Source organism: Sphaerulina musiva (genome assembly GCF_000320565.1).
Source record: "Sphaerulina musiva SO2202 unplaced genomic scaffold SEPMUscaffold_1, whole genome shotgun sequence".
NCBI lineage: Eukaryota > Fungi > Ascomycota > Dothideomycetes > Mycosphaerellales > Mycosphaerellaceae > Sphaerulina > Sphaerulina musiva.
In genome coordinates, this window is record NW_016017383.1 from 3,782,547 (window position 1) to 3,805,115 (window position 22,569).

General features: G+C 53.4%; 9 protein-coding genes across 9 annotated transcripts; 6 read left to right on the forward strand and 3 right to left on the reverse strand.

Annotated features, from left to right (window-relative positions):
* The first annotated feature begins 336 nt into the window (after positions 1-336).
* Positions 337-2,932, forward strand: SEPMUDRAFT_146545 (uncharacterized protein). Its single transcript, XM_016903719.1, has 7 exons — positions 337-1,334; positions 1,396-1,426; positions 1,479-1,614; positions 1,741-2,108; positions 2,167-2,437; positions 2,497-2,733; positions 2,810-2,932. Exons 1-6 carry the CDS (start codon positions 1,250-1,252, stop codon positions 2,515-2,517), a joined length of 912 nt encoding a protein of 303 aa, XP_016765679.1. The 5' UTR covers positions 337-1,249; the 3' UTR covers positions 2,518-2,733; positions 2,810-2,932.
* Positions 2,933-3,282: 350 nt separating this feature from the next.
* SEPMUDRAFT_58092 (amino acid transporter) lies at positions 3,283-5,378 on the reverse strand (the record flags this gene model as incomplete). The annotated part of the gene is made up of 5 exons (XM_016909460.1): positions 4,961-5,378; positions 4,855-4,870; positions 4,061-4,786; positions 3,552-3,881; positions 3,283-3,436 (listed from the first exon to the last, which is right to left on the reverse strand). The coding sequence occupies exons 1-5, from the start codon at positions 5,331-5,333 to the stop codon at positions 3,283-3,285; spliced, it is 1,599 nt and encodes a 532-aa protein (XP_016765680.1). The 5' UTR covers positions 5,334-5,378.
* A 1,676-nt stretch (positions 5,379-7,054) lies between these two features.
* SEPMUDRAFT_33867 (uncharacterized protein) lies at positions 7,055-8,301 on the forward strand (the record flags this gene model as incomplete). The annotated part of the gene is made up of 2 exons (XM_016908552.1): positions 7,055-7,366; positions 7,411-8,301. The coding sequence occupies 2 exons, from the start codon at positions 7,055-7,057 to the stop codon at positions 8,299-8,301; spliced, it is 1,203 nt and encodes a 400-aa protein (XP_016765681.1).
* An 869-nt stretch (positions 8,302-9,170) lies between these two features.
* Positions 9,171-10,905, forward strand: SEPMUDRAFT_146548 (60S ribosomal protein L3). The gene is made up of 4 exons (XM_016903720.1): positions 9,171-9,299; positions 9,388-9,544; positions 9,600-10,273; positions 10,336-10,905. Exons 1-4 carry the CDS (start codon positions 9,208-9,210, stop codon positions 10,589-10,591), a joined length of 1,179 nt encoding a protein of 392 aa, XP_016765682.1. The 5' UTR covers positions 9,171-9,207; the 3' UTR covers positions 10,592-10,905.
* Positions 10,906-11,287: 382 nt separating this feature from the next.
* On the forward strand, positions 11,288-13,160 carry SEPMUDRAFT_153477 (uncharacterized protein; the record flags this gene model as incomplete). The annotated part of the gene is made up of 1 exon (XM_016907511.1): positions 11,288-13,160. One exon carries the CDS (start codon positions 11,288-11,290, stop codon positions 12,098-12,100), a length of 813 nt encoding a protein of 270 aa, XP_016765683.1. The 3' UTR covers positions 12,101-13,160.
* SEPMUDRAFT_146549 (uncharacterized protein) lies at positions 11,545-13,160 on the reverse strand. Its single transcript, XM_016903721.1, has one exon. The coding sequence runs from the start codon at positions 13,113-13,115 to the stop codon at positions 12,579-12,581; it is 537 nt and encodes a 178-aa protein (XP_016765684.1). The 5' UTR covers positions 13,116-13,160; the 3' UTR covers positions 11,545-12,578.
* Positions 13,161-13,331: 171 nt separating this feature from the next.
* SEPMUDRAFT_146550 (vacuolar ATP synthase subunit B) lies at positions 13,332-15,448 on the forward strand. The gene is made up of 5 exons (XM_016903722.1): positions 13,332-13,619; positions 13,689-13,773; positions 13,842-13,897; positions 13,957-14,716; positions 14,776-15,448. Exons 1-5 carry the CDS (start codon positions 13,515-13,517, stop codon positions 15,321-15,323), a joined length of 1,554 nt encoding a protein of 517 aa, XP_016765685.1. The 5' UTR covers positions 13,332-13,514; the 3' UTR covers positions 15,324-15,448.
* A 1,406-nt stretch (positions 15,449-16,854) lies between these two features.
* SEPMUDRAFT_146551 (uncharacterized protein) lies at positions 16,855-22,553 on the forward strand. The gene is made up of 3 exons (XM_016903723.1): positions 16,855-17,804; positions 17,893-19,250; positions 19,307-22,553. Exons 1-3 carry the CDS (start codon positions 17,456-17,458, stop codon positions 19,826-19,828), a joined length of 2,229 nt encoding a protein of 742 aa, XP_016765686.1. The 5' UTR covers positions 16,855-17,455; the 3' UTR covers positions 19,829-22,553.
* Positions 21,308-22,480, reverse strand: SEPMUDRAFT_28425 (THO complex subunit 3; the record flags this gene model as incomplete). Its single annotated transcript, XM_016908442.1, has 2 exons — positions 21,308-22,020; positions 22,105-22,480. Coding segments are annotated over 2 exons (1,089 nt in total), but the record flags the coding sequence as incomplete, so codon positions are not given.
* Positions 22,554-22,569: the final 16 nt, after the last annotated feature.

Consider the following 22,569-nt stretch of genomic DNA (forward strand, 5'->3'; position numbering starts at 1 on the left):
TTGCTGACTAAGGTGTTTGCCCATTGTCACCCAGGAGCTGACCCATCCTGCAAAACTGCAACTGCGCCCGGGAGAGCCAGCACACGTGCACGCCTGATGATGGCAGGATAGGTACCTGTAGATGTTGCAAGTACGAACAAAAGTCATGGCACACAGTAATGCCGTTTGGCCAGCCTTGCGGACCACAAGAACTAGGTAGTGTGATGGTGAGAGCTGCGTGCTGAGGTGAGAAGCTGTAAGCTGATCCAGCTGTGAGCAGCGTCAGGGCCACCTCGTACAGACGGACTTCACACATTGCCCATAATAGTGCTTAGTACCTATGCTCGGCGGCAGCGTGAGAAGTGCAAAGCCCACCCACATTGCTACTGTCATACCCTTTGGTGCTGCTGGTCCTAAGTACTATCCCGTCGGCGAATACCTGACCTTACCTGAACCAGACTGCTTGTAGGAGGTAGAACCTGGAGTGAGAGAGAGAGCTTGGCGCTAACCTGGAAGTCAACAACGCTCACCGCGCTGAACAGCCACCGCGAACTTGACGCGCAGACGTTGCGATCTACGCACCGAGAACCACTGCTGTATCACCAGCGCATTGCAGATTGTGCATCTGAAGCAGTGTCTGGCCGAGGCATCCAGTACCATCACCACCGCCGCCGCTTCCACCACCACTACCACCATCCCCCCCTCCCTCTCTTCCACCTTCAGCGCTCCCACGGTGGCTTCCGACGACGACTCCATTCACACCACCCCTTCCCTCCGCGGCCTCGCGCCTCTCTCCAAAGTCGACGTCGACTCGTGTTTCCATCTCGAAGCAGCAGCGGCGGCGGCGGCAGCAGTAGCAGAAGTAGAAGTAGAAGCGCAGGAGCGGCCACAGGAGCAGCAGCATCAGCAGGAGCGCGACCGCGACCTCGAGCCATCCTCGACTTCGGCCGCCGAGAGTCCTCCTCCGTTTTCTTCACACGGCTTCCCAGCGCAATACTTCCCAGACCCGTCGCCTGAACACCCGTATCCCCTCACCACCGCGTGTGCGACCGCGCCCCTTACTGCCACTGCGCCCGCCGGTCCCGCGCCGCCATTCCCGTTCCCAGAAACAGAGCAGCAGCACGCGGCGCCCTCTACTGTCGTTGCAGACACCAAGGCTGCGCTCCCACGAGATACCAAGAGCGGAACATCGAGTAAGGATCTAGACGACGGAGAACCGCCGCCGCCATACACTGAAGGCTCCAGTCCACTCGAAGGCTTCACATACGTCATGGCAGCAGCAGGAGGTGCCGCGAGCATCCTCACGCAAGTGCAGCAGGCCGGACCGGCACCCATAAACACTTCGCTCGGAGGAGGTCTGTACTGCTGTGAGGAGATCGGATGTCCGTTGTGCTGAAGCTGACATGCCCATAGCAGGCTCGGAAGAGAACATCACTCTTGAACTCCGGTTGGTCTCTATGCAGGAGCGCGCATACAATTCAAGTCTGACATGATGGCAGCGGCACCCGATTTACCTTGTCTAGAGACGAGCTTCTGACCCTACCAGAATTCGTGCTTCTTTCCCTTTTCCCGAACGGCCTGCTCCCCGATGGCCACATGAACAGCTACCAAGACGGCGACGTCTATCCAGTTGATGTAAGGCACGCCCGCCAGAAGCCGCTTACGCAGGCAAAGGCTCAACCCCCGACAACGCTGGACGACATCCAGAGTGTCATGTCCAACACAGACGTATATTTATCTGACATTATTTATCATTCACAGTATGACCCCATTTCCTTGCAATACATGCTCGAGTTCTTCCGAAATGTTGCACAAACCATTCCGCAAGCATCAGAAGAGGCTCAAGGCCAGTCGAGCGATCCACTGGCCCCAAACACCATGCCAATCGAGCCGATGTCGGGCAATGCCCGAGACATGCTGCAAGATCGCGCTGGTATCATCGTCCTTCGGGAAGATCTCGACTTTTACGCGATCCCGCCACGCAAGGATGTCGAACAAATGGAAATGATCAACATCAAGCGTGCCGCAAGCCGAGCGCTGCTCAAGCAAGACGGCATCTTCTCTGGCCTGCGAAAGAGTGAGGAGCCTGGTACCACAGAGCAACATCTCATCGAGATGCTTACAGCGGGGTAAGACAATAGATCATGCTCTAAGACTGAAGTTGTCTGAGTGCTGACTTGGTTGCAGCGGTTTCAACCACGACGATATATGGGGGCATCGTGCAGCCGAACCACAAAAGGCAGTCATATGCTCCATCGCGCTAGCACGCCTGCGAACAGACATCAACAAGGGTGATACTGCTGGAGTTGCCAACGCTGTTGGAATGGCGCAGAAACTACTCCTCTTTTGGAGGAAGCCAGCACGTAGATGCTGGTGGGAGGGCGTCGAGCTCGATGACGTTGAAGGAGTTCCCGGCAAGCTGAAGGTGTGGATTAGAAGAGTGTGGACCCTAGAAATGGTAGGTTGCCTCCTTCGTAATCGTTGTGAGTCGCCTTCCGCTGACTTCGATGTGAACAGAGTGTTATAGGGTTGCGCTAAAGTTCCTGGGGTCTACATTTGACCTGTGATCTGCCACTCTACCCAATGACCCAGCAGCGCACCCGGCAAGCAGTCTGCTTGCACATCCTGATACCCCAGGCGGCGTTTCTAGGACGTCAGCCTTTCATTCTCTTCATGTTGGATCACGAAAGCATTACGAGCGGGCGCAATAGAAAGCATTGCGTTGGTGGAACAGTCCTTGAAGCTCATTGTATGGTAGGTCTAGAAAAGCTGAAGGGAGGCGAAAAACCTGTGGACAGACGAAATTGGTTTTGTTAATATATACATGTAGCATTCAAGACTGGCCGAGGCATAAAAAACTTGGTGCTATTACACCACATTAATGCGTCCATAGACACTTTCCAGGAATGCATATATGGGTATCGGACAAGATGCCGTTTATATGCGTAAGAACACCAATTCACTTCTCTTGATTTTCTATCCAGCCCTGCCCCCTTACACTACTTGCCCCCCACCCCCCTGTCATCGAGTCTGCAGGAGACTCGAACCAATTCACGGTCTTGTTGCTGTTGTTACTTGGAGAGAGAGAGAGAGAGAGAGAGAGTAGAGCAGAGGCAAACAGAAAATACAGAAAAGAAAGGTTTTTTTTTTCTCTTCTTACTTCCTGACCCACTACCGTTTACTCCACTACCATCACTTACGACCTAAACACCTGACGACTTTACCCTCTCACACGAGTCTTTTTTTCTTTTTTCTCTTTCTATCTTGTGCTGCTGCTATTGCTATTGCTATTGCTGCTAAGAACTATGGTTCTCTTTTGACGAGTACCACAGGACCCGTGTACACGTGGCGGCCGTATGAGATGTAATACACCACCGAGATGATGATCATGCTGCAGAACATGGTAGAACTCCAATTCATGGATTCTGCTGTTACGGGTTGGGCGAGGGGGAAGAAGCTGGGAAGAGAAGCAAAAAGAAAAGTCAGCCGGATTGGAATCTTCATGTATATATACTTGTAGGGGGAAGGAGGGGGCAGGGGCGGAGGGGGATTCGTGTGTTCTTCTCACGTACCTGAAACACCACAATGGGACCACAAAGCACAGCGCGGCGATGTTGACGGGTAAACCAAATTTCCCCAAAGACCATCTTCGGGGAGGGAGGGGTGCGCCGTAGAGTCTTCTCCATACGAGACAGGCGATGGTGACGAAGTAGCTGCTGAGGACGGAGACTCCTCCGAGACTGTTGATGGCGTTCAAGGCAGTGGAAGAGCCGAGATTGATGCAGGCGAGGAGAGAGGTTGTGATGAAGGAGATGAGGACCGAGCGGAGAGGAATGTTCCAGCCTGGTGCGACGTGGGATATCCAGGTCGAGCCGGGGACGCCGTTGTCTCGTGCGAAAGACCTGTGATGGTTGAAGACGTTGAGAGGTTAGCGAGGACTCACTCTTATGTGCAGGTGAAGTAGAACAGTGGCCTGTCTACAAGCTCCGCACACCCTAGCTTGCGCATGAGCTAGCGTGAGTTCATGAGCTCAGGGCACGCCTGGGAGATTGGGGGGGTTTTTTTCTTTTCTTCTACTAACCATAGTTGGCGGGAGGCCGTAGCTACTTCGCTGATGCAGCACGAAGTCAGGCAAACGATGACGATCGCTACCATGATGTTCGTTGCCGCGAGACTTCCTGTACCATTGTAGAAGACTTGAATGAAAGGCTGTCCCGTGGCAGTTTCGAGTAATTTGGAGGGGTCGCCGGCGACGAAGCAGAGAGTCACAGCCATGAGGAAGCCCAGTACTGCGTTCGGTCCCACTGTCCATATGATGGCTCGAGGCATGGCGATGGATGCGTCGAGAAGTTCCTCACTCATGTGGACGCTACAATCGTAGCCGATTAATGCTGTGAGAGGGGTAGTCAAGCCAATCATGGTGGCGATCCCCTGGCTCGGCCAGCCGCCGTTGTTCGTAAACGAGAGCAGAACGTCGGGATGAGCTCGTGGGCTCAACACCCATAGCGGAATGAAGACTGCGAAGAAGCCCGCGATGTGGAGCATCAGTATGACACCTTCGACAAGGGGCAGTCGTACAGCGAGGATCGTGTTGAAAATGACGGCAAAGGTCACGATCGCAATGGTCAGGAGCGTGGCATGCCATCGATCGAATTCGTAGTCCGGATAGTTGAGTGCAATGAGTCCTTGGATGATGCCTCCCACCATGAATGCGACACTCGCGAGGAAGACTTGCCAGCCGGTACAGCACAGCCAGCCGGTCATGTAGCTCAGAATCTTCTGATATTTGGGAGGCGCAAACTCAGAGCTGTACCTCTGATCAGCGGATACTCGACAGAAACTTTCTGCATCATGTTGTGCATGTGTATATCTTACACCCAATGGTATTGACCTGGGAGACAAAGTGGCAAAAGGTCAGCAGGTATGTTTTGGATGTGAGGAAACCTTTTTTTTCAAGCGATAATTGTAGGAACACGCTTACCTCCTGCCGTCGGACACATGCTGACCATTTCAGCCAAGCTGGCGTACACCAACAACATGCCCACTGCCACAGCTATGAAGCCCCAGAAGAGTGTTCCGTAGCCACCGTCTATCAAGACGAAGACGAAGACGGGTAAGATGACTTCCCACGAACAGATGACGGTCGATCCAAAGCCCAGCATCGTCACAAACCTGAAGTTGCGCCTCAAGACCTGCTTTTTGCCCAGAACAATCATGTCGCGTTGGTCCGAGGGCGTTCCCATGTATTTCGGCGCCACTGAGGGCACCGAAGTGGTCTGCTTGTTGTCGGCGAGAGCCTCTTCCATGGTCAATTCCACCTCCACGCCCGTGGTGGTCTCGCGGCTCTTGTCCATGATGGGCAGTGAACCGTTCTTGTTGTTCCTCCGACAATCAGCAAGCAGTTGGTGAAGTAGCGACTAGCGCATGACAAGAAAGGTACATGTAGAAGTGAAGTGAATGAAGGGTTGAGGGAGGCGATGTGAGCCGCGGGCGCGGGATGTCATCTGATTGACAGGCTAGGTAGGTAAGGTAGGTGAATGGATCATGGTGCTACGGTCGTAGTCGTACTGACGGGACTGCTGTCCAGATGCCGACGGGAGCTGGTGGAGCCCGAGAGGACAGCCCTGCTGCTGCTGGCTGCTGGCTGCTGGCGCCCTGGAAGTCTGGAAGTCTGGAAGGCTGGAACATCCATCTTACCTGATAATAATTCTGATTGTTGCATGGCGATGCGCATGGGGAATGGTGATGTCCTGGCGCTGCTACTGCCACGCAGCGACGGGGGTTTCCTGGATGTTCGGGAGCCGCTACCGAGGCGAGGCACAGTGCAGCGACAATGCTGCTACCGAGCCTGGCGAAAGTACAGAGTTCATCACACTGTCACTATGAATCTGTGATATGAGTTACATGTACCTGTACCTCTGTATTGGATATGCCTGTCATAATGTCATTACCAGACTCTTGATTCCTGCCACTGGAACTGGGAACCCGTGACCCGGTACAGTACAGTACAGGCTGAGACTGAGGCTGGTCTGTCCTCCGCTTCGCCTCGTGCAAGCGAATGATATTCCCATTCCAGGGTCTCCAGGGTCTACATAGGAGGTACACGAGAAGTCGAGCATCCATGAATTCCATCACATACTGTGCCGCGCTAAAAACTGCTTGGAGGCTAGCGTTTGAAAGCCTATTTTTTTACCTCCTAGTCTATAGCCTATCGTACGCGAAAAACTTTGTTTCGACTCCCCAACTCCCTTTCCCTCTTCTCCCCCCATTCCCGGTCCCGTCCCTTTATTGCTCGATCATCCTCATCTACTGCATTGCATTTCCGTCGTGTCCTGCAACTGTGCCTGCTCGAGCATTGCCGCCAATCGGCACTCTCCAGCTCGAGCATGCTAACATCATTATCATCACCATCGCTAGCAGGGACAAGACTTCTGCGTACCTGCAGTGGGTGCTTCAATGAAGAATTGACCGGACCGCTGGATGAGAATGGCGCCGCCCGTGGTGATGATATGTAGATACATCATACATGTAAGGAATACAGGCAAGGTAGATAAGATGAGCTGCTCGCACTCTGACACTTGCCAAGAACCATGCTTCCATCCCACGTGTACGCGATATCGACCTTCGGTCCTTCGCATGGTCGCATCCATGGAGCCATTGACGATAACTTTAGCCGTGGCTTGCTCAGGACTTCAGGTGCAGCTTCTACTTCCAGATAAAAGCATGTCGTGCCGGGTCTCGAAACCGTGAATGTCTCCGTTAGATCCACGGCAGGCCGATCGTCCCTGAGCCACGAGGTGGCGAGCATACCGGACTTCTTCTGGATGGCGGTCACAGCGACAGGCATCTTGTGTCGCAACCTCCCAGGTCCAGGGACGTTCAGAGCTCTTCATCATGCTTTCAAACGGTCACGCACACGCGTGTGCGCGCGCGCAAGTCAGGTAAGCTTAGTGTTAAGAACCTTCACGACCCGCATAGCGTGAGCGTGCGCTATTCGTCTCTGAGCGCGCTTCAGCGTCTCTCCCTCTCTCTTCCCTCACATATATACGCCGCCGACACATATCTCTCTGTGTGCATGGGACAATCTGCACCCTCCGTAGTGCCAGAGGGCTACTACCCACCCTTTGCCGTCATTACTGATGAAGACAAGGGAGGATGGATCATCATTGCGACGGCACTGGGCATGGCCATGGCACTGCTCTCGACTGGTCTCCGTGTCTATGTGAAAATCATGTCGAGGCACCAAGGTGGACTGGATGACTTGTGCTTAGCGGCCGGCACGGTCTTCGCCTTTGCGCAGCAAGGCGTCGTGTTGGGAGCATGTAGTCACGGCTTGGGGAGGACCGTGGACTTGCTTTCCTCTACTGAGCTTCGAAATGTCGAGAAGGTGGGTGATACGCGGCGGGGCTGCGGATACCGGCTGACCGTGAGCAGTCCTTCTACGCCAGCCAGCTACTCACCATTCTGGCTTTGGGTCTTTGCAAGTCGTCCATTGCATACTTCATCATGCGCTTGACGCCTCAGACTTCCGTCCGGACGGTGCTCTACGTGTTCCTGATCTGCACCGCTCTCTGGATCATCGCCTCCATCTTCACCCTGGCGTTGCAGTGCGACTTGCATGTCCCATGGTCTCTCTCATCAGGCGCCTGTGAAGGGGTGTACAGACGACTTCTTGCTGTTGGCATACTGGACATTGTGCTAGAAGTTGCTCTGTTCGCATGCGCTGTCCTGCTGGTGTCACGACTCCAGACCAAGTTCCTCAAGAAGTTCATGGTCATCATCGCGTTTGGTCTGCGGCTGCCAATCATCGTCGTCATCATCGTCCGCTTGACGACGTTCGACGCAGACTCGATCACCGACTTTTCGCGAACCGCATCACTGTATGTGGTCTGGACGGTAACACAGATCAACTTCTCCCTCGTATCCACCACCTTGCCGATCCTCAAACCGTTCATCAGAGACCTCAACACGTTCTACGGTGCCCTGCAACCTAACGAGTACTCGCGCGGCAGTTCCTACGCGACCTCGTACGCGCTGTCGCAATTGAAGAGCAAACGATCAGACGGTACACAGGGCCGAAGTAAGAAAACATCGGCCTCCGATGCGCACGACTCCGTCGACCTTGGCACCGGACTGCATCAGGGGTCAGAGCCGGCTATAACGACGAAGATCCACGCAATGAGTACCCCATCGAGGTCTGATACGACACGCAGTCAAAACAGCATAGCAGCGGAGGAAGCTCAGACGATGTTCATTCATGTAGACACCCAGTGGGAAGTCTCGGTTGCACGGGAATCCACCTCTGTTCGTCCTTATCCATAGCGGTACATATCATCATCATGCGGAATTGCTACAACAGTGGTCAGATTCATCGTCAACCGGCAACTCTGTTGTTTTCTGGCTATACACCTTGTATACCTCCGTCACACTTGAAAAATCCAAAAACCACATTGCCAATGGTCTGGAAGTCATGGGCTGCGTGTGAAGCAACTCACGAGGTGATGGCGATGAACTTTTAGTTCGATTCTTTCGCTATGGTATACAACATAAGGTAGTCAGGCGTTGTCCATGCAATCCCTACTGTAAAGGGACGCTCTTGTGGTCTTTGGCGTTCGAATGGACATGATGTGTTATGGAAGGCATTTCTGAGACCAACGCCAGCTACATATATGTAGTGGATACATCCGATCATTGTCTTCCAATATATTGTCCTTCCATTTCATCCTGCACGCCTGTGATGAGTAGTAGTATCCTGAGACTATGCTCAGGATCTCATGCTGAGCAGTAGGTTGTTGACAAAGGAAGCCGGAATCAAAGGAGGAGGGATTTCTGTCGTTTGAGCATCATAACGAGGCAGGCAGGGCTGGGCTGGACTAGCTATTTCATCTCGACCTTTGAGAGATCGGAAAGAGAGCTGAAAAGGTGAATTCAGCCAGGTGTTGATGTTCACACATTGAAGTACATCCCGAGGCTGCGAGTGATGAAGGATGTGCGAATATGTTGATGACATTGTTGGTGACAATCCGAATAGTGGAGTCGGGTCGGGAGAGGAAGTGGAAGTGGTGGAGAAGGAATTGACGGTAACGTGACATTTGCCAAGATTTCACCAAACGATTCGGGCTTAGCGTTGGTTCTGGCACACATCGCAAAAGCTGCAACTCAGAATCTCTCTCTTTCGAACTTCAGGTCCGCTGTGACAAGAAATTCGACAACACCTCACCATCCACCATGTCGCACCGAAAGTTCGAAGCGCCTCGTCATGGCTCGCTGGCTTTCTTGCCACGCAAGCGCGCTGCCCGCCACAGAGGAAAGGTCAAGAGGTACACAATGATACTGCATTCTTATTTGCGGCGGCCAGCATGATGTGAAGAAATTGAGCATTGGCTGACGAGAATGGTTCACAAACAGCTTCCCTAAGGACGACCCCAAGCAGAAGTGCCACTTGACCGCCACCATGGGCTACAAGGCCGGCATGACCACCATTGTCCGCGACCTCGACCGTCCTGGCGCGAAGTTGCACAAGAAGGAGATCGTCGAGGCATGCACTGTCATCGAAACTCCTCCGGTACGAGTGTCGGCGCCAATACCATTCATGGCATGCGCTTACCCGTACACTACAGATAATCGTCGTTGGTTTGGTGGGATACATCGAGACTCCTCGCGGCCTCCGCTCGTTGACTACTGTCTGGGCTGAGCACCTGTCGGACGAGGTCAAGCGCCGCTTCTACAAGAACTGGTACAAGAGCAAGAAGAAGGCCTTCACCAAGTACGCCAAGAAGCACGCCGAGGAGAGCGGCAAGAGCATCACCCGCGACCTCGAGCGCATCAAGAAGTACTGCACCGTCGTGCGTGTACTCGCCCACACCCAGATTTCCAAGACCCCTCTCAAGCAGAAGAAGGCCCACCTGATGGAGATCCAGGTCAACGGTGGCTCCATCGCTGACAAGGTCGAATTCGGCCACGGCCTCTTCGAGAAGCCTGTGGAGATTGACTCCGTCTTTGAGCAGGACGAGATGATCGACTGCATCGCCGTCACCAAGGGTCACGGATACCAGGGTGTCACCAGCCGTTGGGGCACCAAGAAGCTGCCGCGTAAGACACACAAGGGTCTCCGCAAGGTCGCTTGTATCGGTGCATGGCATCCTTCCCACGTGCAATGGACTGTTGCCCGTGCTGGTCAAATGGGTTACCACCACCGTACCTCTGTCAACCACAAGGTGTACCGCATTGGCAAGGGCTCCGACGATGGCAACGCCACTACCGACTTTGACCACAGCAAGAAGCAGATTACACCGTACGTTACTCCTCCCTCTTCACCCTTTGATCCATGGATGTCCGCACTAACACAAACTCTAGTATGGGTGGCTTCGTTCGCTACGGTGAGGTCAAGAACGACTTCGTACTCCTCAAGGGCTCTGTTCCTGGTGTCAAGAAGCGAGTCATGACCCTCCGCAAGTCCATGTTCATCCACACCTCCCGCCGTGCACTCGAGAAGGTCGAGCTCAAATGGATCGATACCTCGTCCAAGTTCGGTCACGGTGCTTACCAGACACCTTCCGAGAAGAAGCAATTTATCGGTACACTCAAGAAGGACTTGACTGCTGCCGCATAATCGTCTGTTAGCGTCACGAAAAAAGGCTGGTATTGGCGTTCTTACGGTCCTGTCAGAGTTCGGCGAAGGCTCACAGGACTGTATCGGCTTGCAGGGTAGTTTGTTCAAATGATACCAAAACAACGTTCTGCCTGTCGCTCACATTTTCCTTTTTGTTTCCCTGACTCGTATCTAAATGTATGTATTCCTCAGTAGTCGCTCTCAGCGGTCAGACGCACGTGGAAGACCTGAGGCGTGGGCATAGACACCTCGCCATCGGCAACTCCCGTCACTTTGAGTGAATTGAGTACATTAGTATGCCGAATTGGCAAAACAACAATCTATTGCGCAAAGCAGCAACACAATGGGTTCACCGGTCAGCTGCATGGCACAGTGAATGACAATCCCTAATTGAAGTGACACAAAGGTAAGTAGGTGCCGTATCTTCCTCTTCTTCCTCTTCTCAAATTCCAATGCCAGCAGCCACATCAAACTTCCAGCCCTCACCACTGCTATATGTGTCACACACACATACACACCTACCAAAGGTACCTAGACTTCCAATCAATCAAGAAATCACCTAATTACCGACACGATTCAGAGAGTACAAAACGACAAACCCGCACATTCCGACACGCCAAAAAACTTCAGCCCCCATCAACCTCCACCTCCACCTCCACCTCCAACTTCACCTCCACCCGCACAGAATCAATCACCATGTCGGCCACTCCGAAGCTCGATTCTTGCCTAGAGTCTATGAAAGGCTACCTCATCCGCTACATGACCGTCCATCGCCCCGGCCCGCTTCCTGAATACCTCGTCATTTGCGCCGGACACCCTTGTCGGAAAGTGATGGTCAGTATTGTCAGTAAAGAGCAATTCGAGCATCTGAATCGCGAAAACGATCAAGTTATGGTGGATGATGAATATGAGGTGGAATTGTACTGGACTGCGAGGAGGAAGAGGGAGGAAGAGGAGAGAATTTCACTGCTGAAGAAGGGGAAGGAGAAGGAGAAGGAGAAGAAGGGAGATGAGGAGGTGAGGGAGCGGGAAAAGAGGATGACGAAGCGGATTCTTGACTTTGATATTCTTGGTCGACCGAGGCCAAAGCAGACTTTGAATTTCAATGGGGTTGATTATGAAATCATACTGAAGGATAGTCCGGTGGGCGCGGAGTGTTGGTGTGACGAGGAACAATTCTGCGGATTGTTCAAGGCGCAAGGTACCCAAATCTTGATGAAGGAGGATGGGACTTTTTTCACGGAGGAAAAAGCCGTTGCGAAGGAGGATGTATTGTTCTTTGATCTGATCGCTGTTGCGAATGAGAAGGCGGCTGCGGACGCTCTGCGGGAGGAGGAGGAAAAGCGTAAAGAGGTACATGGAGTGTTTTCGGACCTTTCGTCACCGTTCGTACTAACTTTCTCAATGCAGACGAGAAAAGCGAAGAGAGATCGACAGAGGGCCGCGAAGAAGGCCGCGGAGGAGGCTGCGCGTGAGGCCAAGGAGCGTCGAGATAGTATGACGCCTTAGACATCTGGTATCAATATTGAGGCCTTGAACTTCTCTCGTATCGTGGTCCCAGGCCACGTCGCCCCATACACAATCAGCACCCAAGCGAGCAGATGCTCTGAAAAGGGGACGGTACAATCCTATGATTTTCTTCTCGAGCACCACGGTTTCAACAGGCAATCCGCAATGAATGAGTGATGGAGACCATGTGTCTCGCATACTCCCTCTCCAGTCGTGAGTCGTACGCAATGACAGTTGAGATACAAGTGGTGTGGCAAGAGAAGGTGTTTTCGATGTGGAGATGAATAATCATCCGTCGGCTTTCTCCTTTCCTGGATTTTGTTCGTCTGCCACGCTATGTGTGAGACATTCGGCAGAAGGCGGGAGGTGCTTCGCTGTAGCAAGCCATGGATTCATGGTTCCTCTCCATCGTTGACCAACATCGTCTACATACAGCCGGGGGCTGGCAGAGGATTGGCAGAAGCATCGAGACGCGCTTTTACGCTTCTCTGCCTCCCTCGACCACGAAGTATTTCCCAAGCTTTTTGCTCGCACTACCAAGCACATCCCACTTCGCTTCTGTGACAGCCTCCCTCCTTCTTCGCACCCTCTGATGATGTTTGCCTCTGATCTCCTCCTTTTCAAGAGCAGGTCTTAGTGCCTCCAGCCCCAATTCTGCCTCTTTCTGCCCCTGAACTGTCTCGTCCCTCAGACTCCTCAATGGTTCTACCCCTGTGGCATCCACATTCTGCACATCTCTTGCAAAGTGCAACTGTGAAGAGAGTGTAGAGAGCATTTTCCGTTCTTCTGCTTCATCCTTCGGTAGAGGGAGAGCGGAGAGCCGTAAAAGGTGATGGAGCTGTCTGGAGGTGACTTGCGCCGAGGAGCTACTGTTGGTGGGAAGCAGGGAGGATACAGACCATGTTGGCGTTGCGAGGAGCTGTTCAATGTCAAGCACGGGCTTGTGACTGTACGATCGGACAGTACTACCAGCCCCTAGTGTGGCGATACGCAGGCAGCTCCTGGACGCTTGCATGTTGACGCTGAACACTCACGTACCGATGCTGCTAGGAGTGTTCAGGCTGTGTTGACGATACAGTAGGTAATGTACATACATAGAAACATCAGTATGAGATGATGAAGTTACGTAGGTGAGGCAAGGTAGGGGCTCGCGTGGCTTGGCGTTGACGATCGAGCTCTCACCTCAAGCTTCTGGCGATGGCTTCCAGGTTGACCTCCTCTCACAAACCACCCACAGACCACCCGGTATTGCGACAACAGCCCAGCGCCTGTCCAAACTACACCGCGTGCGCCCAATTGCCCCGCGCGCCTTTGCCTCCCACCGCCACACCACGCTCGCCCACTCGTCAATACTCCTCGCCTACTACTAATAGGTCACCACCCATTGTACTCCGCCGCTTCATCGTTCGCAGCCATGGCCAAGGGCGAGGACCTCGATCCTCGCATGATGCGGGTGACGCCGCGCGTGCGATACAACACCATCGGTGGCATCAATGGCCCGCTGGTCATGCTGGAGAATGTACGAACCTGATAACCTGTCCAGAAGAGCAGCATATTAAAGAGCGAGCACTAAGCGTTGGCAATACAGGTCAAATTTCCACGATACAATGAGATTGTCTCTTTGACTCTTCCAGATGGTACGGAGAGGTCAGGGCAGGTGCTCGAAGCAAAGGGTATGTCTCGATCTGGCAGACGAAGGATATATACGTGGTCGCATCAGAAGCTGATATCTGGTCTGCAGGCAACCGTGCTGTTGTTCAGGTCTTCGAGGGCACATCAGGCATCGACGTCAAGAAGGTGCGCAGCGAGCAGATAGAGAAGGAAATGGCCGCAATGGCAAGACTAACATGGCCCAGACGAAAGTCGAGTTCACAGGTCACAGCTTGAAGCTCGGAGTATCAGAGGATATGTTGGGTCGCGTCTTTGATGGATCCGGACGAGCAATTGACAAGGGGCCAAAGGTCCTGGCTGAGGATTACCTGGACATCAATGGGTCTCCTATCAACCCATTCTCTCGGGTCTACCCCGAGGAAATGATCTCCACGGGTATCTCTGCCATTGACACCATGAACTCGGTCGCCCGTGGCCAGAAGATCCCCATCTTCTCTGCATCTGGTCTTCCTCACAACGAAATTGCCGCACAAATCTGTAGGCAGGCAGGCCTGGTCAACCAAGGAAAGCCCACCAAGGGTGTTCACGACGACCACGATGACAACTTCTCGATTGTTTTCGGTGCCATGGGTGTCAACTTGGAGACTGCGCGATTCTTCACCAAGGATTTCGAAGAAAACGGCAGTATGGAGCGTGTCACACTTTTCCTCAACTTGGCCAACGACCCCACGATTGAGCGCATCATCACTCCTCGTCTCGCACTTACTACCGCAGAGTACTACGCCTATCAATTGGAGAAGCACGTTCTGGTCATCCTGACAGATCTGACCTCGTACTGCGATGCTCTTCGTGAAGTTTCTGCAGCACGAGAGGAAGTCCCGGGTCGTCGTGGTTACCCAGGTTATATGTACACTGATTTGTCCACCATTTACGAACGTGCTGGCCGTGTCGCTGGCCGAAACGGTTCCATCACTCAGATTCCAATCTTGACAATGCCTAACGACGGTAAGCACGCCCGGAAAACCACACACTACTCTGCACGCAGCTAACGGGTACATTCACAGATATCACACATCCCATTCCCGACTTGACCGGTTACATCACGGAAGGCCAAATCTTCGTTGATCGTCAACTGGACAACAAGGGTGTCTACCCTCCCATCAATGTCCTTCCCTCTCTGTCCCGTCTGATGAAATCCGCCATTGGTGAAGGCCACACTCGCAAGGACCACTCGGACGTTTCCAACCAGCTCTACGCCAAGTATGCCATTGGTCGTGACGCGGCATCCATGAAAGCCGTCGTTGGTGAGGAGGCTCTTTCCAACGAAGACAAGCTATCGCTGGAATTCCTGGAGAAGTTTGAGAAGACGTACATTTCGCAGGGCATGTACGAGAAGCGATCGATCTTTGATGGTCTCGATAAGGCGTGGGAGTTGTTGAGAATCTACCCCAAGGAGTTGTTGAACCGAATTCCGAAGAAAGTGTTGGATGAATACTATCAGAGGTCGAGCAAGAAGGAAGGTAGCAAGGATACGAGAGATAATGGGGAGGAGAATGGTGGCGAGTCTGGCCAACAGCAAAATGGTGGAAATGATAATTTGATTGATGCATAAGGTATGTAGTCAGTCAGATACCTCACTATGGCGAGAGAGTGTGAGCTGCAGTGCACAGGATGAAAACGTTTTTGTATCTATCTACTACCAGGCAGAACGAGGAAGCGAGCAGGCATGCACATACCTAATCATCGTTTTGCCACCAAGCAGCAACTGCGAAAGCAGACGACCTTCTCCCGCATCCACCCACACAGGTAGAGTACAGATGAAAGCGTGATATGCCCGTGCAATAGGAGAGCAATTGCTCGGAGGTGATGCAGAACATGCGTATCCTGTAACAACACAACGAAGGTCAGCTTGGAGTCCACGTCCACAAAAGAGCAAAGTATCATGTGTAGAGTGATTTGTGCTGGTTGGTTGGGGTCAGACATCCAAGGAAGATTGCGCCCTCATTTACCCCCGAAATAGGTTCTTGGTGGGGGATAGAGTGAAAACTGCGAATGTGGTATGTGTTTCATCATCCGGCTGATGGTGGAGGAGGTGGTAGGGGATGTGATGGAACTGACGTTGAGGATTGTTTTTTTTTTCTTTCATGGCGGTCGACCGACTCACACAACGGCGGCGGTGCAGGCGCGTTGTTGAGGGAGAAGGGTTTCTGGAGACACTCTCAAATTAGCAGCTGCGAACAGATGTTTGTGGATGGCTTGAATGCGAGGAGTGTGTTGATATGTCAGACAAGAGTTACTGGCAAGTATACATCCAGCCGGCGAAGGCGGACGAGAAGTCAAGATTTCTTCAAGGGCGACTCAGTTGGGAAAAGAAGACATGAATTTCGGTTGTCATCTTTCAAATATGGTGGATTGTGATGGTGGGGAGAGGCGAAGGAGAGATACGTACGGCATGAGAAGGTGTTGATGGGCGTTGTATGTTGTGGTGGATGGTGTGGTATTGATGGTGAAGCAGTGAAAATAAATTTGGGTGAGCAAAATAAAGACGGGTTCGGGCACTGACGGGCCGCAGATAGGGCGCTCCATCGCATAAAGTCGTGGCACGGCAGGAGACCGACTCACCGACCGAGAAAGCTGGGACGACCCACGATGAGAGTGGAGTGGAGGTTGGAGTCGCCCGTTCGAGGATCAAGACTGATGAAGCCGTCGGTGGTGGATGGGGCCAGAGTGGACACGAGCAGGTGGCTGGCTGGCTCTGTGATGCCATATCGATTACCCCATGTACAGCATACCAATCCATGCTTCGATATAGACTATGGTACACGAAGAACAGTCCCATCCAAGGTGTAGAGGCCTGGGGCATCGCTGACTGTCTTTTTCCTGAGGTGTCGTCGGTGTGGTCGAGATAAGGCAGCAGAAAGCGCGGCAGTGTGTCACTACTAGATCGGACAGTGAATGGCCTACCTACCTAGGCCACGACCTCCCCGTCTCCCGCGCCCGCTTGTCTTGTCTGCTCTGGCTCGCTCGCTCGCCGACTGTGCAGCGTCCGTGTTGTACTCTCTGGATACTACCTGACCACCTGCTACCTACTCCTCTGCTCCTCTCCTCTCCTCTCCTCTGTCTCCCTACCTATCCCCAGCCGCAACCACCATGCGCCGCATACGCTGATCCCCGATACGACACGACACCACTGTTGCCTGTCCCCCCGAACCGAGCGGGCGCAGTCAGGAACGTCCCATCCACACACCCCCCCAGCCCTACACAGTGCCACTTATTAACCTACTCGGACGGACTGATCGACGGCTTGCCGTCACTTCGACCTGTCGGTACTCTGAACACCGGGTCTCCCGCATCTCGTCGCGGCCGCACACGACCCAGATCGCGTACATCTGCGACTGCGACGCTCCTGTTGGCCCTATACCGCCGCCGACACCACCCTGTTACACGCCGTGCCGAGCAGTACCTGCCGCGCCGCCGGTCTTGCTTTCGGCTGACCCGCTTGTTTTTCGTCGCATTGTATACCTACATCCGCGTGTCGCGACACCTGCCTACACGCTGGACTCGCGCCTCCCTACACACCGCGCCGAATCACCCTATGCATTGCTGTTACGGCCTGGAGACTGCTGCTCGACCGCTCTCAGGCCGGCGGCACAGACTCGCGACTTCGTTGAGCCGGACCGCAGCACATACCGCGCTACACGCGCTCTGGTCGCCCACGCGTAAGACAGTATCAAGTGCGCCAATATGATGGCCGCATACCAACCGACGCCTGGAGGCGTACATCCAGGCTTACAGCACGGTCACCCAGGAATGGGACCCAATCCCGGGCAACATATGGGGCAGCCAATGCAGATGCATCCAGGTGTGTCTGGCGCGCCACACCAAGGAGCCATGATGGGGATGCAGCCTGGCGCCAACGGTATGGGTCCTGGGGGAATGGGTGGACAACATCCAGGTGCTGGAATGGCTATGGCCGCGCACATGGGCGGTCAGAGCATGGCTGGCGGAATGCCGAATGCACAAGCTCTGAGCCAGATGACACCCCAACAACAGCTGGCCCACCACCACCAACAGCAACAACAGTTCGCAGCGAGTAAGTCGGCGCGCATCGCCCCGAGCACGAAGCTCGGAAGAGGGACAAGAGAATGCGATATGCAGTGAAGACTAACAAGTTCTCATAGTGGCTGGACAGAATCCCCAATTTGCCATGCAGCAGCACCAAATGCGCCTGCGGCAGCAGGCACTGATGCAGCAAGCGCAAGCGAGCGGCATGATGAACGTGAATCAACCGGGCATGCAGATGAACCCACAACTGGCGCAACTCCAGCAGCAACAAGCGGCTCAGCAAGCGGCGCAAGCAGCTGGTCAACCAGTCCAGCTCACTCCCAACCTTCAGCAGCAGCAGATGCAGATGATGCAACAGCAGGCTATCCAACGACAACAAGCTGCTCAGCAGCAGCAGCAACAACACCAACAGACACAACTAGCTCAGCAGATGGCCATGCAACATGCGAACTCGCAGCAGAGCAACCCAGGCCAAGCTGCTCCTCCCAACCCCCAAAACCAGGCTGCTAACGCTGCTGCACAACAAATGCGGCCGCAATCCCGAGTAGCAAACCCTAACGAGCAAACTCCCAATAGCCAACAACAGCATTCGCAGCAAAGCCCGGCCCAGCAAGCTCAGGCGCAAGCTCAGCAGACTCCTCAGCAAGGCCAGGCTGCAAATCCACAGCAACAAGCGCCGCAACAGCAACAAATGACGCAGGCACAAAGGCACGCATCCATGGCGTTATTTCAGAGGCAGCAGGCGATGCAAGCAGCGCAAGCGAACAGATTGGCCCAGCAACAACAGCAAGCAAATGCGCAGGGTGGTATGTTCATCCTCAAGCTGATGAACTTCAACGACCACCTCAGCAACTTCTCCCTGGACAACGACAACCCTGCGGCCAACGGGAAGGACATCACGCACTGGCATAACTTCGTTGAGAAGCATTTCGCCGCGGATGGACGACTGATTCACAGCTTTCCCAATACTGATCACAACGGCAATCCAAACAGGAAATCGTATGAGGTTCTGCGGCCGAATGTTGCACGCTACTTCTATACATATTTCGACTCCGGCGCTAGTTCGCTCCGCCTGCATACAGAACATGCTCGAGAGGCCCCACATCCCACTACTGGTGGACAACAAGTCACGTGTCAGAAAGCCATTTTCTCGATCGCTTATCCGAACGGGGCCCGTCTCGAGATGACGGGCTCACTCCAAGTGCTGTTCTCTGCTGGCAGCGATACCATCGAGTGCCTGTCTTTCCAGACGACGAGCACAGAAGAAACTTTATCAAGGGGCCAGATCGAGAGGGTCTTGGCTGACTTCTCTCCCACCATGTCTCATAAGGCATCTCCAAAACTGGCGAAGAACAAACTTCCCAAGGCGCAGCAGAAGCTACAAGAAGCAGAAAATCGAATCACGATAGATCACTTCCCCAAGACACCCAAGGGGACGATGGGATTCACATCCAAAGTACAGCATTTCCTAGAGGTGAGCGCAGAGCAATGGCCCGGCCATACCGAAGCATCAATCTAACAGTTTAATAGATTGGTGAAACTATGAACATCATGTCAGACTTGATGCATGCAGCACAAGAGAAGAAATTGCGGCCTGAGCAGGCACTCGAAGCTCTTGTAGGAGAGTGGGAGCAAGGCGGGAATCCGCAAATCCACTTCCCACCGAACGGCGCAGCTCAAGGGTCAAGAACACCCAGTATGGCGAACATGCAAATGGGCCCAAACGGACAATTCTCTTCGCCGAGCATGTCTCACATGAGCCTTCCCATTAACGGCTCCCCTCACATTGGCCATCACGGCAATCTCGCGCCGGGCATGAACATGGCTAATTCGCATACTCCTTCACCGCATCAATTGCATATGGCCGCCCCGCCTATGATGCCGCAGCACAGTGCGCAGGGCACGAGTAGCAGCATAGCCAGTGAGAACACGAGCCCAAACCTCAACAACAACAATAAGCGAAGAAGGAGTACAGTGAAAATGGAAGGCGACGACCACGATTCGGCTAGAGTGAAACCCAGCCCACGCCTTGGGAAAAAGGCCAAGCCATAGAACTACTCGCATTTCCAGCGGCAAGAGAGCCAGAATCGCCCGGTCACTACCTACACTCGCGATCCCTGGGATCGTTACAGTCCATTCCGAAGTCAGCACCACCAGAGGCAGGTGCATGGAGTGATCTTCAGGGACGCCTAATTCAGGGACATAGAATGAGCACAGTGCGCTCATGACTTGTTCTTTCCCCTGGCAGGGCTCCATCGCCAGACAAAGAAGCGCACAGCCTGCATGCGACCACTGTCTCGACAATGCAGATATGAGCGACACCTTCGGTTACCCTGGCGGATGGACGTGGCAAAGCAACATCACTGGGAATTGGTCACGACGAATTGAAACGGCGTTGGTAAGAAGGCGGAGTAGGAGTACGGAAGCAAGAAGGAGCCTTCCGATTCCTCAACCCAAGGAGGCAAGGAGGCAACATTGTTCTGATGTGACTGGATATATGCGAAGAAGGTGACTTTTACGACTACCCTTATAGCGCGGCGTTGTCCATTGTACTGTTTTGAAGATCCATCGTACTGTTTTTGAGAAAAAGAAAGAGAGAGAAGAGAATAGCGAAGCGAGGAGTCAGAAAGAGAGCGAGAGAAGAGAGACAAACTCGAGAAGATCTGTCCCCAGGATAATGCGTGCGGCTTGCTCTTTTCATCAGTCGGCGCTGAACTCATGCATGTGAGCGTGGTTTGAGATGATGTGAAAGCCTTGTTTTTGTTTTCTTTTTGGAAAAAAATTGCATGTTTGAATGAATGATATAGTAGGTGTATGGGAATGAGGGAGGACAGGTAGTGGGGTATGTAAGCATTTGTACGATATAGCAGAATCGCAATTTCATATTTGTTATCTGGGCCAGAGCCAGTGTCGATTGCTTTTCTTTTCTTTTTTTTTCTCGTTAAGGTAGAATTGACAATGGTGAGTACGAGACACCGACAGGTGTGTGATACATTGTATGTTCTCACACATTATACTCACTAGGTAGTTCAGCATTGGAGAGCTTAGAGCTTAGAGCTTAGAGCTTCACGATTCATTTTGGATCCACTATACACACCCTGTGCTATCGCGCACAGGGTATGTTTTCTCTGACAGTTGCTGAGAGGGACCCTCAAAGCGTTCCACGCGACCCTCTATAGCTTGCTTCACGGCTCTGTCTCCCTGTGATACATGTTGCTGCTAGGTATCATTAGTTGAAGCTTCAACGGACATCAGATCTAGCAGAGCAATGAGCGGGTTTTCGTGGTCATTGAGATATTCTGTAGCTCTCCGACAGCTGTTTGGAGCTCTCCATCTCCGATACTCGCTCGATCGAGTAGTCCACGAATCAGGAATTTTACTTGCGCGTGATGCTTTTCAAACCTTGGTCGCATTCGCCAACCGCAGGTTGCTCTGCCTGAACACTTGCAGTGCCCTCGGTATCTCAAAAGTCCTTGCGAGTGTCATAGTCCTCACGACAGTACTTGGCATTATCATCTACGAATACCCTCCGGTCAAGCCGCCTACAATCTTCAGGCCACCTGGGTCACCCGAATATGCGACGGCATGTCTGAGCGGATGCCAAGCAGCCCATGTCACAGCATTGGTCGTCTCTAATTTGACGACCTCCTCTCCTGTTTCCACATGCCAGATGCTGAGACCCTTCTCGTTGTCCTTCAGAGGATCGAGGCCACCCCCAGCAGTCAGGTAGGCGCCATCGTAACTAAAACTCAAGTCTCTCACAGCTCCCGCGGCTTCCATGAGGGTGTGATCGACGAGCCAAGTATTGGTGTTCCAGAGGGTGATAAGGCCATCTGTGCCGCCCACTGCAATGTGGTTACCCGTTGGGCTTTGCTGGACCGAGTAAGTCGAGCCGCTGTGAGCAACTAGATGATGAATGGGCTGCATAGACGGGTAAGAGAGGACTTTGACGGGACCTTCCGTCGTTGCTGCGAGAATGTGGGAGCCAGAGTTTGTGAAAGCCATCTGATAGAAGGCGCCCTTGTCTTTGGTGGGAGAGCGATCGGTGGGAGTTGCATCGTATCCAGGGAGGTTGCTCGTGGAAGGGGCATTGGCGTTGGGCTCGAGGATCATGGGCGTGTCTGCTTTGCGCACATCCAGCGCAGTGATGACATCGTTTCTCGTGCCCACTAACAATTCTGTGCCGCTGGGGTGCCAAGTGAGGAATAAGGTCTGCTCGCCAGTCTTGTATTCTCCGCTCTTTCCTTGCGCATATCCCTTTGCACCATAGCCGCTGCCACCTCCGCCTCCGCCTCCGCCGCCTCCTCCCGCCAGATTTGTTGATCCACCCGGTAGCCTGACGTCCCAGAATTTGACAAAACCGTCTTGGCCTGTGCTCGCCAGCAGACTTTCCATGCGCGGACTGAAGGCCAGCTTCTCAATAGTGTTACCGTGTGCGCCGGGCTTCGGGCCATCCTGCAATGCGGTTGTCGCTCTCACGTCTGCTCGGTCGGGATTCCACACGCGGATGTTGTTGTGCACATTGTGAGCGACCATGCTGCCGGTGGGAGACCACGAGATGGAGCGGATGTTGGGGGCCATGGTGCTATTCGGCGGCGGCGGTCGTCCCGTCTCATTGAGCACGATGGGCTTCGCCTTCTTGTAGTCGAAGTGGGAAGCGACGACATCTTTGCGCAGGTTGCGCCGTGCGGGTGGAGGTGCCATTGAGGAGAGGGAATGGAAGCTGAGGGGGAAGGACGGCTGAGAGGGAGGTGAGGTTCATCTAAAGTCGATCAATAAGGTACATGTATACT

Excerpts from the sequence above, each read along its gene's own strand:
- SEPMUDRAFT_146548 (XM_016903720.1), top strand. The coding sequence starts at position 9,208 with ATGTCGCACCGAAAGTTCGAAGCGCCTCGTCATGGCTCGCTGGCTTTC. Across the intron at positions 9,300-9,387 it reads CACAGAGGAAAGGTCAAGAG|CTTCCCTAAGGACGACCCCA; the intron begins GTACACAATGAT and ends GTTCACAAACAG. Across the intron at positions 10,274-10,335 it reads AGCAAGAAGCAGATTACACC|TATGGGTGGCTTCGTTCGCT; the intron begins GTACGTTACTCC and ends CACAAACTCTAG.
- SEPMUDRAFT_146551 (XM_016903723.1), top strand. The coding sequence starts at position 17,456 with ATGATGGCCGCATACCAACCGACGCCTGGAGGCGTACATCCAGGCTTA. Across the intron at positions 17,805-17,892 it reads GCAACAACAGTTCGCAGCGA|TGGCTGGACAGAATCCCCAA; the intron begins GTAAGTCGGCGC and ends AAGTTCTCATAG. Across the intron at positions 19,251-19,306 it reads AAGTACAGCATTTCCTAGAG|ATTGGTGAAACTATGAACAT; the intron begins GTGAGCGCAGAG and ends ACAGTTTAATAG.
- SEPMUDRAFT_146545 (XM_016903719.1), top strand. The coding sequence starts at position 1,250 with ATGGCAGCAGCAGGAGGTGCCGCGAGCATCCTCACGCAAGTGCAGCAG. Across the intron at positions 1,335-1,395 it reads AAACACTTCGCTCGGAGGAG|GCTCGGAAGAGAACATCACT; the intron begins GTCTGTACTGCT and ends TGCCCATAGCAG. Across the intron at positions 2,438-2,496 it reads GAGTGTGGACCCTAGAAATG|AGTGTTATAGGGTTGCGCTA; the intron begins GTAGGTTGCCTC and ends CGATGTGAACAG.
- SEPMUDRAFT_146549 (XM_016903721.1), bottom strand. The coding sequence starts at position 13,115 with ATGCAAGCGTCCAGGAGCTGCCTGCGTATCGCCACACTAGGGGCTGGT.
- SEPMUDRAFT_146550 (XM_016903722.1), top strand. The coding sequence starts at position 13,515 with ATGGCCAAGGGCGAGGACCTCGATCCTCGCATGATGCGGGTGACGCCG. Across the intron at positions 13,620-13,688 it reads CGCTGGTCATGCTGGAGAAT|GTCAAATTTCCACGATACAA; the intron begins GTACGAACCTGA and ends TTGGCAATACAG. Across the intron at positions 14,717-14,775 it reads CTTGACAATGCCTAACGACG|ATATCACACATCCCATTCCC; the intron begins GTAAGCACGCCC and ends GTACATTCACAG.